Source organism: Rhinolophus hipposideros, assembly GCF_964194185.1.
Source record: "Rhinolophus hipposideros genome assembly, chromosome: 8".
NCBI lineage: Eukaryota > Metazoa > Chordata > Mammalia > Chiroptera > Rhinolophidae > Rhinolophus > Rhinolophus hipposideros.
The window spans coordinates 82,658,841-82,673,781 of record NC_138054.1 but is presented as its reverse complement, the minus strand read 5'-3'; the positions used below and the strand labels follow the sequence as shown (position 1 = coordinate 82,673,781).

General features: G+C 53.0%; 1 protein-coding gene across 5 annotated transcripts in view; it reads right to left on the bottom strand.

The window, feature by feature from the left end:
• CAPZB (capping actin protein of muscle Z-line subunit beta) overlaps positions 1 to 14,518 on the bottom strand; it is a 133,179-nt gene extending 118,661 nt beyond the window's left edge. For 3 of the 5 annotated variants that reach the window (XR_013993816.1, XM_081056543.1, XM_081056544.1), the window contains exon 1: positions 14,396 to 14,518. Coding sequence is in view for 4 of the 5 variants with exons in the window: in XM_081056543.1 (XP_080912669.1) it covers positions 14,396 to 14,398 (3 nt within the window). In the remaining variant the exon portion in view is untranslated. Of the gene's footprint in view, positions 1 to 13,186; positions 13,456 to 14,395 lie in introns of those variants that run through there. The other 2 variants (XM_081056541.1, XM_081056542.1) reach the window with 2 other exon arrangements.
• Positions 14,519 to 14,941: the final 423 nt, after the last annotated feature.

Sequence of the window (14,941 nt, the reverse complement as noted above, 5' to 3'; positions counted from 1 at the left end):
TTTCTATAATGAACATATTATGTTTATAACAAAAGAAAAACACACAATTTTTAAAAAGCACAATACGATCAGATTACAAGGGGGTCCCTCCCTCATGGCAGGGAACGGGATCAAGAAGCTTCTAGGGTCCCTGCCATTGGTGTTCACGCTCAACGTGATGGCCATGGGTATCTCCTCCACTCGGCTGGGAGCCCCTTAATGCAGGAACCTCCCTTCATTCAGATCAGTGTCCCAGGACCTGGCACAGAGAATGACATATAGGAGGTACTCAGCAAATAATCATGCTTGGGGGAGGGGAGAAGGGAGTGAACCAACAGCAAATAATACTCAAGGGAAAAAAGCCAACTGCCAAACTCTATGGGTAAAGGCTAGATTGTAGGTCAGGTGAGGTCAGGGTACAGAGACGGAGCTGAAATGGACCAGATAAACTCAGAGCCCCTTCATGACACAGGCTTACCTCACCTTGTGGCCCCCGCCTCCCTGCCCAGTAGCATCAAGCCCTCCCACCCCTACATTTTGGCTCCACCAAGCTTAAATTATAGTTAGTTCCCCTGAATATGCCATGTTCTCCTGCACCTGAGTTCTGGCAGACACTATTCTCCATGCCTGCCATGTTTACACCCACCCCTCCTGTCAAATGCGTCATCTCGGCTCCAACAAAACACCTCTCCTCTGGCATCCCAGCCTTGATTCCCCTCGGCCAGACACCTTCTTCAATGCATCCGCACACCCCCCCCTTACAACAAGTACCTCTCATACCACAGATTCTGCTGTCAGACTGCCTGTCCCCCACTTGAACAGTCTCCTTGTAGACATGGAAAGTATCTTTATGCCCAGCCCAAGCTTAGCATATACTATTGTCAAATGTTTGGACGGGTGGATGGGCCGAAGGATGAGAGGACAGATGGATATGGTAGAGGGATATGGTCGTCAGAGGAAGCTGGGGGCCTCAAGTCCTGGAAGTGGGACAGACACAGGCGGAGGGCAGGGAGGCTAAGAGGGGAAGGTGACAAGCTGAGCCCCAGTGGCAGGAACAAGCCTACCCTGGCGTTCACCTGCTAGTTTCAGGCGGGCCACAGGCGAGCATCTTTCATATCAATATGTTTATATGTTATATATGTGTTATATATGTTTATTTCAATGGGGACTTGTTACTCAGGGCAATCGCTACTGGTTTTTCATTTATGGTAATGACAAAGTTTCCCTCCTAAATAAATTACATTAAAATTTGGCAATTTAATGGAAAGTGAATTTATGGTTCTGATGCAGAGATGGATGTGGCAAAAACCGTGAAGGCTACCCCCCAGGGGCACAGGGCACTTGGCATGAAAGCAAGGCTCTCTCTCCCCTTGGCCCGAACAGGGAGAACAAGGCCAGCTCAGAAGGCCCTGGAGATCAGTCGGCGCGGCCCAGGCTACGAAGACGGCACTATGACAGCAAGGGAGCGGGACGAACGTACAGAGAGAAAAACGCTCCCTTCGGCCAGGTAACCCCACTCCCGAGGATTTCCTAAGGAAGTAACAAAAAAAGGAGGGGGAAAACACACACATACATACACACACACATACACACACACACAAGTGTGTATAGACAGGTATGTGTGTTCTAACATTTTACAGAACTGAGGACCCTGCTTGATTCAACACCATCACCTTTTCCATATTGCTACAGAGTCTTCACATGTCACAGTTTAATGGCTGTAATACATTCCACTGTATTATGTACCATCATTTTTGCTATTGCCATTGATAGCTCCCACGTACAGACAAACAATATAGGAGCTCTAGCTCAGAGATACCCGAATCCAGACCTGCCTGTCCCTTGATTTCTTCTTTAGCTCAAGAGTCCTGGCTTCCTGGATTGGTCAACCCAATTGCCAGGAAGCTCTTTCACAATGTCATGTTGGAAAGGGTGGTCTTGCCACGCATCACCGGAGAAGCACATTCAAAGATGACTTTTCAAAGGAGCTTAAGTTTACGTGACAGACAGGACATTGGCCTACTCCAGAGTGTAGAGTCTGGACTCTAGAGTGTTAGGCCCGGACCACAGGCCCAGTTGCTTGGTGATTTACTGTGGGATCTGGACAAACCACAGGCCCCAAGAGAGCGGTAAAACTCTGTGACACAGCAGAGGTCAAGGATATAAGCTTTCAAGTCGGAGCAGCTGGGTTCAAGTCCTGGCTCTGCCACTTCATAGCAGTTTATATAAGTCTCTAAATTTACATAATTTATAACTTACATAAAGTCACAGGAGCCTAAATTCACCAGATCCCGTGCTTTCCGTGGTTTCAGGTACCTACGGTCAACTGTGGTCCAAAAATATTCCATGGAAAATTCCAGAAATAAAAAGCCCATTAAGTTCGAAATTGCACACTGTTCTGGGTAGCATGACGAAATCTGACATCTGCTCCATCTGCCCAGGTGAGAGGCATCCTTTGTCCAGCGTCTTCATGCTGTACATGCCATCCACCTGTCACTTAGCGGCCCTCGGGGTTATCCGATCACCCGTCGTGGTATCACAGTGCTTGTGTTCACGTCACCCTTATTTTATTTAATAAGGACCCCAAAGTGCAAGAGTAGTGATGTTAGCAATTCAGATATGGCCAAAGAGAAGCTATAAAGTGCTTCCTTTAAGCGAAAAGGTACGTATGTATTGAAAAAACAACATACCACATACAGGGTTCGGTACTATCTACAGTTTCAGACATCCACTGGAGGTCTTGAAATGTGTCCCCGTGGATAACAGGGGACCACTGTAGGATAATGCATGTGAAGTGCCAACTAATGTATGTAGTGATGGATGCTGCCGCCTTCCTTTCCTCATTAACCCTGAGGGCCTCTTGAATGCTTTCCGTGGTTTAGAATCGGGTTATACTTGTTCCAATACACAGACCATGAGCTGAGGCCTGGAAATCATTTTTTTTCCTTCTGGCGTGTAACGGAATTCAACTCACAGAGTTTTATCCATTAATCTAATGCCTCACAAGGGTGGTGGAATAAGACTCAAGCCTCATAAAGCACTCTGAGCTCATCACAGAGAAGGCTAACATTCTATTTGTGTCCGTGTTCTGCCAATTAGTCACATGATGGGAGGGCCCTTCCGTAGGGACCATGGCAACCAGTTCTTGTCAGTTATCTCTAGAAACGCTTCCTTAACAATCAGTATGCACCAAAGAGATAACATGGGATCAAAATAAAAGCAGGATCATGGGGAAGTTCCCACGATGCTTTTCTGTGTTCTCCATCTGCATTCGGCAAGCTCAGAAACCACAGTCCATCCACATGCAGAGAAAAATACCTATACAGCCAGTTTATGGGAGGTAGAGGACAAGGGAATGCTAGTTATCAGATAAACGCCTCTGGAGGAAGTTATTTAAAGGAAGGAATGAAGAAATTGTGGCGGTTAAGGAAATGTGAAGACTGGACCCATTTCCCAGGGATCTCTCCTCGTGCCAAATAAGATGAAAATACAGGCTGCCATGAACTGAGGACCTGGAGACCCTGCCCATCTCGTGAGCAGGTGCTGACATCTACAGCCTAGTGGTCGAAGCTCTCCGAGGTCAAACACCTGTGTGTGGCTCTACCTCTCGGGGTTGGACTGATTCGTTTTCTGTTGGCTATCTAGGTAGGCAGCTAACTATGGCCTCTTGGCTTATTCCTGGCCCCAGCTGCAAGTGTGACACAGCCAGGGCACAGAGTAAGTGGGACCTGAGTTCCAATGCCAACGGGCACTGACAACTATCATCCCCATACTGTTCTCATTACTTCAGAGTCCACCTGGATGTACACAGAGGACACAGGGCAGGAAAAAAGACTACAGCATTCGGGGCCTCAAAAGGGATTCCAAACTGTGACTATGGGGTAGAAGTTACTGTGTGGGAAATGAGGCTCCCTGTTAAATGAGGAACTGCAAGCTCATTCCTGACACATTTTAATATGGGCTCTAAGTCATCAAAGCAAAACTAGGGGCAGTCACTTAACAAATAGTGTGCTCTGAACTGCAAAAGCTTAAAAGAAAAAAAATTGTTAAAGAACATTTGTTAGAACCATCAACATCAAGCACTTTCCTTTGTACATAAAAATGACATCCTTATACCAGCCTCCAGTGTGTATGAAGGGCTGGATTTCGGAATCAGAAGGACCAAGTTTAAAGGCCTCCTGTGTCCCTTGCTAGTTGCGTGACCTTGTACAAGACACCTTTGAACCTGTTAGGCCTCCATTTCTACATCTGCAAAATGGGGGCATGACCAGGGCTGTGGCAGAGATTCCATGAGACAGTTTCTATAACATTCAGCACACAGGCTGGCCCAGTGCAAGTCCCCTTGTGTGACAAATCCTCTAAGCGAATGTGCAGAGTGGCCCAAGAGCAAGCACCCTGGAAGCCAGGGCCTCTCCTCAGTGTGAGCATTACACCTACATTTCAGATTTATGGCATTCCTTAATGTGGGGGTTTGTTTGTTTTGGATTCAATCAAATTTCCTTCCCTGTGGCATGGTGCTCATTTGCATGACAGACGATGAAATGCCTATCAATAATAATGAGCCTGGATTAAGTGCTCACATATGCGGCCTGAGCGACGCCATGTCATATACCTTATTCTTATTTAAACCTCTCAACTACCCTGCGAAGAAGACATCATGTCCTTTTTACTGGTCAGGAAGTTGAGGCTCAGAGATGATGTAATTAGTTCAAGCTCACACAGAAGCAGCCATGGTGGGATTCAGAATTCCTCCCACCATATTACACCAGGCTGCCTTCCAACAAGCAGTTCTGTTCTGTTTTGGCCATTTTCTTTTCTTTGTTTCTCCTTCTTATACCCCTAAACCCTAACATTCTACACGCCTTAGAATCTAACATGAAACCCCTGAGGCAGCGACGTCTTGCACTTCACAAAGAACACCTGTGATGACCTACCACCTTCAGAAAAGGAGAAAACGGACCCGAAAATCAGCACAGGAACTCTGTGGAAGGTGGGGGCTGAGATGGGGATCAGCGATTAGCCCTGCTCCCTTCAAAGGCCCTGGGTACCAAATGTAACTGGCACTCCAGGGTTGACCATTCATGCCAAGAGAAAAAAAAAGAATTAAACCATTTTCCAGAAGAGTGACTTTAATCATCACCTGGAACACAAACACCATTCCAACCTGTTCACCAAGAGGCAGGTCTATGTTCCGCAAGGCCCATAACCAACAAGGCTCTCCAGTGAGATACGGGAGAAGCCATGCCTCCTCTGAGACAGAGAACCGACACGAGCTCCAAACTCTCTCCAACACAAAGCAAAGGAGTCTCCACACCGGAAGTCCCTTTCAGCTCTGCCAACATGCCGAGAGTCGAGAGTCGAGTCCGTATCACTGATAATAACATAGTGTTACTACTAATGTTAGTAAAAGTTAATGTTACCATTATCTGGGTTTATATGTATTAATTCACTTCATCCTCATCAAAATTCATCAGAAATGATACTTTTACTCTCACCATTTTTCATTGTGAGACAAGGCAACCGCGGCAGAGAATGAAGGAAGCTGCCTGAGTCTGCAGGCTTAGACGTGAACCCATTAGTCCCACAAACCAATGGCTGGGGTGCTGGGACAGTGTAGCAATGCTATGGCCCTCACAGCTCCAAGGGGACACTTTTCATTCATCTTCCCTCCTAAGGAGAAGAGACAGAACTTATCAGGCCCTGTGAAGGCAACCAACTGAGCCTGCTCAACGGGCAGTATGGTCTTTCCCCTCAGAAGCCCCGCAACCTGATGCGTCTGGATATGGTGCCCCAGGCTGGGAGGGCTTCCCGGGAAAAAGCCCAGGGAACCCTGCAAGCTTTCATCCACCAGCAGTCACGAACAAGGGGCTGCCAGGACGATGAGGACGGGCACAGAGGATGGTGCTGCCAGAAAGCCGAGGAAACGGCAGATGAAGACACATCTAACACCTGAAGGTGTAGCACATGAGCTTTCTCAAAACAGACTGCAGCTCAGCAAGTTCCAGCTGCTTTCATTGCAACAACCTGCACCACAAAAAAACAAAAACCTTCTAACTTCTGACCTCAATCCGGACCTCGGCCACCACAGCTGGACCCTAGACGAACCTCTCACCCTCAGCTACCTCATCCATAAAATAAGCATCCTGGGACGTGCACGTGTGAGGGGCAGGAGAGCAGCGTTCAATACGCACGAGCTCGAGTGGATGGAATGCACCTGGATCCCAGTGTTAACTTGGCCACTGACTAGCTGGGGGCCCTCAGTCTGCTTACTAACCCTCTCTGAGCCTCCGTTTCCTCAACTCCACCGTGAGGACACAGACCTCCTAGGTGACTGTGGGCACCCAGCAGTGACCCTGGCAGAAGGCAGGTGGTACTGCCGTGACTGACAGAATCCTGAATGACCTGTGGGGTGAGGACGCTGCTCGGGCCACTCCAGTTCCCGTCCACCAGTGCATTCCTCATGACCCATCAGAGGCCTCACGTCTCAGGACTACCGGGGGTCCACACCCAGCACGGCTCGAGGCTCGAAGCGATTTCAAGACGGGGCTGCCTGGAGGAGGACACACAGGAAGCAAGGACAGCACGCTCCAGAAACTCTCCACAGCACCCAGCACCGAGGTGGCCACGCCTGGCGACGCTGCGTCGGGGTCTGTGCTCCTCGGTGACGGGTCCACATTCAGCCCCAGCGGCCACACCCTGACTGAGAAGCCACCGGCAAGCTAGGCTCAGCAGAGAAGCACAGACTGATAAAAACCAAGGCAGAGATGAAACGTCACCATTCAAGAGGAGCCCCTCCAGCGGCCACAGTGCCCTCACGTGAGACTTCAGCATGAGTGTGCGGTGGAGAAAAGCTGCTTCTCAGTTTCCAAGCACGACACGGCACGCAGGAAGCGTCTATGCGAAGCCAGACACACCCCACCGGGGCCAAAGCCTCCTAATGGAGAAGCCTTGAGAAGCCACATGAGACGTGAACAAGCCAGACCTGAACTCTCCATCTGCCGATCACGGCCACGACTGAGAAAGGAGGAGGGCATTTGGTGCCACCAGGAAACACGTCCAACGGGCTGCTCGCCATTCCCGTAGCCCAGCAAAAAGGGCAGGTGCAGAAACAGATTTTCACAACCTTAGTATTTTTATTAAAAAGATTTCACCTGGTAAAGGTAATGAGTCCTCTGCCTGAATCTTCTTATGGAAACCTCTGAGACAGTCAGCCCAAATGAGGCTAAATAACCTACGCATGCTGGTTTCGGATCGGATCCTAACTCAGAAGGGTTGTGCTGAGTTCAGTGCTAAAAGAGGAAGCTTCACAGAGCAGTATAGGCAGTGGTGGAGAAGTTCCGGGTCTGAGCCAGTGGCAGTGACTGCTTGTCATCTGCAGGATGGTAAGAACTTGTCGGCCAGAAAACGCTGGGCCGGAAGGCAGCCGTGGACAAGGGACTCTACCTCTTGGAGTCTGAGCAGAACAGGGGGCTACCACTTGCTTTCCAGGCTTGCTGGGAAGTTAAAAAACACGCCTATCAACCATCCATATGAATAAAATAATCAGGTAACGGCCAATACTCCCGCTGCAGTGCCACAGCGCCAGGCACAGCCTTCACCTTCCACACACGAGCCCACTTAATCCTCCCTAGAGCCGCCAAGGGGCAGATGGCTGGTAACCACCAGGACTGCGGCCTTAGAAGAAACAGGACTGTTGGACTAGACATTCATCACTAGAAAGTTGTAGACGAAGACTCCTTTTCATAGGTCTCCAGAGATTTCAGAACAGGAGGGGGCAGGAAAGGGAAAGGTGAGAGGGCCCCCAGGCCCGCCTGTGTCCTGGACTTCACCACGCTGGCTCTGCCTCATGCCCAGGCTGGTCACTCCCAGCGGCACCTGTTTCCATCTGCCCCCTCCATTTAACTGTACGACCCACATCTAACAGGCCCATCTGACTGCTCGGTGAGAGTCCAGGAATGAGTGATGTGATGGAAACAATGCTAGAGGCAGAAGTGCACAGGCTCAGGAGTCAGAAGACTGGGGAGGCAGGCCTCGCTTTCCTCGCCTGCGTCACGAGGGTGATGTGAGAACCTGCCGTACAGGGTTGCTCTGGACATTAACAAGTCGTCAGCAAAAGAGCTCCTGTCACTACGAGAGCCTCTGGGCAGCGCCTGCGCCCTGCAGCTCTCATCTCTGTCCCTGCCGAGGCCTAGGCGTCTCAGGCGTCTGTGTGCCCAGAGCCTAAGGCGGCGTAAGCTGAGCAGAACTTGGTGCCACCGCAGATACGGGACAGCTGGATGGATGCATCTCGCTGGGCTAACCAGACTGAAATCCCTGGTCAGTTGTTCGGAGGATATCAAGGCTTTGCAGATTCCACTATCTAGGATTTAAACTGGCCAGAAACAGTTGTTGGGTTGCTGATAAGCCATCCTATCAGAATGCCTTCACAAGGAGCTCTGGGGACAGAAGCACCACCACCCCTCCGTCCCAGAGGTGGGCAATCACGACCTCTCACTCTGCCGTCCTATCTTTCTCAACTGTTCCTTCCCTTCCATACCCACCGCCGCACAGCAGCCAGGACCTTCATAACCTCACAGCTGACGCCTGCGAATGCCTCTGCCTTCCCAGGTCCTTCCTGCACACCACAGCCAGATGACTTAAAATACCGCTACTTTGCCAGCCTGCTCAAATTCCTACCTGCCCTGTCAAAAATGTAACTGGCTCCACACTGTCTCAGATCAAATGCAAACTCCTTAGCTTAGCAACTCAGGCGCGCCACAACTCACTCCCCAGACTCAGGCACCCACACTTGCTCTGTCGACTCCATGGCTGACCATACCCGACCTTTGCTTTTGTTTCAGGCCCCTGCCTAGAATGTCCTCTCCTCGACTGCACCCCGGGGCAAGGTCTCCCCAAGCTGACTGGGGGCTGGAGTGGTCTGCAGGGCTTCCTGGAGGAGGTGGAAAGCCCAGCCTGCGGGGACGTCAGATGTGGTCCTTGTTCATTCTTTTCTACGACTACCTCCTTCCTGCTGCACTTAACTTTCTGGACATACCTTGCCTCCCCTTCTGGATCAGAGGACAGGGATTATGGCTTTTCACTTACTCTGTGGAAAGCAGAGTAAGACAGAAAGCAGAATAATCAGCACAGCTACCACTTACTGTGTACTGATGACGTACCCTTGATCAAGTACATCCCCAATTTCACTTCTTTTTCCTGGTCTCCCTATGGTATCCCCCAAACTACAGATCAAGAAACTGAGGCAGAGGACGATTAGGATTTCACTCACGTCACACTGAGTGGCAGAGACAGGACTCCAACCCAGAGTTGCCCAGCCCACATTCTGTGGAGCAGCAGCGAACAACATGCAGCCATCTCTCCGCTCTGCCCACTCATTCATTCAGTGTTTATGAAGAGCTTACCAAGCGCCAGGTGGCCAGCGCAAGGTGAGGGGCAGTTAGTGGAAACCAAACACACAAGGTCCCGGCTCTCACGGAGCTCACATGCTGTCCCCAGTCCTGACCCTCTTCTTCCAAGCCTGGAGGAGGGCAAGGACGCTCGGTTCGTAAGGGGCTCCACCCGGCACAGATGCAGCATCGGATCTGAGATCCAGCATCAGGTTATGGCAACAGGTGGTGTCCAGTGCACAGGGAGCCTTGTCTTTTGTGGGGAAAAAGAGCCTCGGGTTCTGTAAGGGAAGTTCTTCGTTTAAGGCACAGCCCAAAGCCAAGCAGGCTTCAAATAAGCCTGCTTCCGGGCAGTAAGGAGTGGAGGAAAGGGGTCTAGCTCTGGAGCCAGAAATCCCAGTTCCCCCACTTAGTCGCTATAGAGGGACGAACCACATAGCTCGGAACCTCGTGTGTAAAATGGTGATGGTAATAGTTAGTACTTACGTAATTATGTGTCAGATGCTGTTGGAGGCTTGACATGTACCGTCTGATTTAAGCCTCACCAAAGCCTTACTGTTATTATCCCAAGGCAGTCTGGCTCCTGAGTCCTAACTTCTTGTATTATGCAGCGTCCCTCCCAAGGCCGAACCTTCTGGGTCGGGCTGCTATGAGGAGGCCCCACCAGGCTAAAGCCCCTAGCAGAGTGCTCGGTGCATGGCTGGTGCCACATAAGCGCAAGTCTCTACCTCCCTACACTGAAACATCCATAAAAACTTAAGTTTGGAAACAGCATTGCTCTAGGGGCTCCTAACACGGGGGGATCCGGCACTGGCATCCTTCGGGCTTCTGCACGGCACTCTCACTGGTGGGACCTGCTGCAAGGAGAAATCGGATGAGACCCTGTACTTAGGAGCCCATGGCTCACTGTTTCTGAGAAACGGAGTGTCCAGCACAGGGGTCAGATGGACCCAGCTCTGAGTCCTAGGCCTGCCTCTCACACTGATCACTCGACTGCTCAAGCTTCAGGCTCCTTACAAGTAAAGCAGGCGGTCAGGGGAAACCTAAGTCACATTTCTGGGTCACAACAGACCCTCAATCAATGGTAGCTACCCAGGTTAGAAGGACAGGACTTCCCATGGCATCGCAAGGTTCCGTTTCTAGATGGGAGAGCTTCTGGTCTGCAGAGAGACAGACAGTGCAACTCACGTCCACGGTGATGGCAGAGACCAGAGCAGGCGCACCCGAAGGTCTGGGAGCGAAGCCTGGCACGAGCCCCAGCTTTCTCTTAGAGGCTCCCGCCACAGCTCATGCAAAGGTGCTTGCAATTACACCAAACAAGGCTCTTCCTCCTTAAACTTCGGGCGTATTTAACACGCCCCTTGCGCACCCCCACAATGTAAGCTGTGAGGGTGAGGACCCTTGCCTGTCTTGCTCATCATTGCGTCCTCGGCACATGAAGCAGCAGAGAAGGCAGTTAACAAATACATGGTGAGTGAATGCAATCCTGTATCTTCAGGTCCCTACCTCCCTAACTCACTTCTGCATTGGCCTAAGAGCAAACATTTACCCACCTGGGAAACGGGAATCTCAGTGGTCAATGTACCTGCCCAGCCACCGTTTCTCTGTACTGTCAGTCATCTGTCCTCTCTTCTCCCCACAGAATGTAAAAGAAATCTAGGACTTCCGACTTATACACAGGAATATTTGCTTTCAAATGTATGATTTATCATCTCCTTAATCTCAAGCTATCAATCGTTGGCTGCTTTTTCAAGCATTCCCCCAGAGGCCAGTTGGGTTTAAATGAACAGGGCTGTATATACATGAGGGGTCTGAGCTGACCCATGTATCTCACCCACACCAGGAGACCCGCCAAGTCGCATTAGTTCAACTATATTGTTTCACCTTGTAACAATATGACAGGCATCCCCTATCAGCTCCAGTCAGGCAAAACCATCTGTGAGCTGCAGGGACAATTCATGAGGGGGTCTCCTAGCCTGTCCCTTCACTGCTACACCCCCACCACCCAGCGCGTGAACCATAACTCTAAGTTAGAATAATAATTCCTACGTTAGAAACTAGAGCTGTGTAAGGAAAAGTGCTTTAAAATGTAAAGCACTTACAGACAGTCGTAAGGTTATTACCTGCAAGGGGAATGCATGTAAATTCCATTTGTCTGTGTACTCTTAACTGATGCCAACAAAAATCATGGAATTTACTCCAAAGTCTAATGCATTTGAGATTCTCAATCCACTATTCCCCTCCATGGATAACTGAGATCTACCTGTTTTCTCTACCATCAAACCTACTGAAAACAAAAACCACAGTGCTCTTAATTCATTTACCGAATCTGCAGCCCCACCCACCGTTTCTGTCCTACCCCAAGTGTCTCCACAGTTTATTACAGTATTCAAGTGGGGGGTAAATTTGACAACAGCCAGTCAGAAATTACTTATCAGCCTAGGGGATACAAGGGACAAGTTAATGAGAGAATGAGCATGAACTCCAAGTGGTTAAGTTCATGAACACAGACACACCCCAAAAGAGAGCCCTCCAAGCCATTTCCTTCAAGCCATAGAAAGAAAACACAAGACAAAAATCCCTGCCGTCAAAGAGCGCATGTTCTGGCCCAGGCACTCCCATGCGACTATTTCACTAATGTCGTCTCCTACGCAAAGGACCCAGGACACAACCCAGTCAGTAAATGCTGCTCCTGGTGCTTTCTTTGATAGCTCAGCTGGTAGGGCGGAGGACGGTAAATGCTGCTGCTCCCTTGCCATCTCCGCGTAGTGTAGTACCCCATTATTATGTTTCCTAAGCAGTGTCCTTTATGTCTTCCCACACTTAGCAGCCTGGGGCAATGGGAAGGAGAAGCTGTGAGCCTGCCAGGTATGCTTCCACTGACTGAGCAACACCCTGAGTAAGTTAGTCCTCCCCGAGCTTCAGCGTCTTTCCCCGTACGATGGGGATACCTCAAAAGGCTGCGTGTGGATGAAATGAGCTCATGTAGGCGAACCTCAAGACGCAGTGCCTTGCACTGAGCAGCCCGTGAAGAAATGGTAGCCCTTGTCCCCCACCCCTTCCAGTCCTTTCAGATTGTCCAAAGAAGACCTGACACGCTGTGTATCACTGTGCTCCTTCTGGGTCATTACAGACACTTTCCCATCACATTTGGAGAATCAGGCACCCAGGGCCAAGGCAAGACACCCCTCCCAGCCGGATACCTGCCTTGAGCCACCCCACCTGGCCACTCCACCCAGCCTCCCCTGCTTTTGCCCCCAGAGCAAATTGACAAAACTTCACTCTACTTTTAAAGTCCTCACCCAAATCTGTCCAGAAGTCTTGCCCCACCAAGACCCAGGACTGGGCCACCGCCACCCCCATCCCCCACCATGCAGCCAGTTCTCAGCCAACGAAGAGAACTCCAATATCATGAAAAATGGCATGGGCCACCTTGTTCATTAACATACAGGAAGGCATCAAGAAAAAACGCTGAGAGTCTGAATTAGTCACCCAGTTCAGAAGCAACATCCCTTCATCAAACAAGGAACCAAGATCCTCAAAACCCTTTGGGGCCCAAAGTCCACATGCAAATATCTGCTTATGCTGATGGGAGGAGCAGACGGACAGCCTGAACTGTCAGTCCATTTTCCAATGGGTCCTTGGCCATGTGACGGAGAAGCCCCCTGGCCCTTCCAACCTGGGGGCTGGGCCTGCCCTGGAGAAGGTTGGGGGGGGGGGCACACTCCTGTGTGTGGGGCTATGTGAAACCTCAAGCCAGGTAGAGTGCCCAGAGAGCACCTGCCTTCATGACCCAAACAAACCCCACGAGCCTGGCTCACCTGATCCGACGCACCTCCATAATCAGCAGTTCCAACCCTCACGAGCTGACAGTTCAAGGGGAAAGGGAGGCTGCGCCTGCTGGGGTGCATGGTGTCCAGGCCATATGCTGGCCTCGGGGCCTACTGCCCGCCCCCCCATGGGCTGTGGCCTCTCACAGCGATTGTGCGTTCATCCCTGCCCTGTCTGCTCCCCCACCCTCATCACTCCGCTCCCACTCAGAACTTAGCCGCTCGGCAGGACGCTGTCCGCAAGCACCCACCGCAGCCCCGAGGCTGCCGCCGCGGAAAGGCCGGAGAGCGCCTTCCGGACACAAACGCCCGCCCTTCCCTCGCTCGCTCCCAGACGGCCTCCCCACCAGGGGCAACCCTCCAACTTGAAAAGGCACAGCCCCGGGACTACCGCACCCTGGGCTGCAAAGCTCCCCACAGGTGGCAAAGAAGGTTCGCCCTGGTTCGGGGAAGGGGACCAGGTGGTGGCTCAGGGCAGGGAGCAGGGCCCTGGAGGGGAGGTAAAGCCGGGGACAGAAGGAGGTGGACGCAGCCTTCTCTACAAGTGGTGAGAAGTCTAGGGGAGGGGATCATGGCGGGTGGGGTGGGGTGACGTCCAGGCGGGGGCATGGGCGGCGGAGGGGAGGCCCCAACTTAGGGCCAGGGAGGGAAAAGAAGGTTCAAGCTGAAGCCATGGAAGAGACGAAACACATCCAGGCTGGGGCCACTTGGAGGAGAAGTTGACGGGGGTCCGGACGGCTGCCATGGAGGAGGGGGAAAGAGGCCTAGTCTGGGCCGTGGGAGACAGAAACGACAGCCTCGCCTGGGCCGTGGGAACGAGGAAAAGGGACCCAGCGCAGGCCACGGGGAGGAGAAACGGGGCCCAAAGCTGGGTCACCGGAGGGGGTGCCCGGCCCGGCCCACGGGTCCAGGAGGGACTAGCCCGGGCTCCCGAGGAGACTCGCCTAGACCCGGAGGTGGAGGGCGGCTCCAGCTTGAGCCAAGGGCGGGGTCGGGGGGGGAGCAGGGACGCCGCCCACCCCCGCCGCCCGCGCCGGCAGCTCCCTCCCGCGCGCGGGGATGCCGTCCACCTGGGCGCCCGGACCCCGCCCCTCCCCCACCCGGGGAACCCACCCTTCACGAGCCGGGGGTCGCGGGGCAGGGGGACGCGAGCTCCGGCGGAGCCCCCGGGGCTGGGGGAGGGTGACGTCGGGCCTTTACCATGGTGGCGGCGTCGGCGGCGGTCCCGGTCCCGGCGTCTGTGGCTCTCCCCCCAGCAGCAGGGCCCGGCGCTTCCACTTCCCCGGGTGCCCAGGAGTGAACATCCGGGTCAGCGCCCCCCTCCCCCCGCGCCGGGCCGCCGCCACCTTCCTTCCCCGCCCCGGCCAGGCCCGGGCCCGCCCCCCACGCAGCCGGCTCTCCGCCAATGAGCGCGCAGGGCCGCGGCGATCGCCAAGTATGGAGCGCGGCGCGGGGGGGAGGAGCGCCGATCGGGAAGTGAGGGGCGGGGCCTGGGGCGGGGCCGGCCGGCGGAGTGGGCGGGCCGGGCGGGGGCGCTGAGCCCGGCGTGGCGTGCCCGCGGGTGTCGGCGCTCACCCGGGAGTGGGCTTCTGCCCGCACCCGGGCCCTGCCGCCTGCTCTGGGGCTGCCGCAGCGGGGGGCGGCCGAGGAACCGTGCCCGCGGGCCTCCCGGGCGGGGATGCGATGGCACTGGGGCGGGGAGGGCTCAGTCCCTCCCCGCCCCACCCGGTGCACGCGCTCACTCCC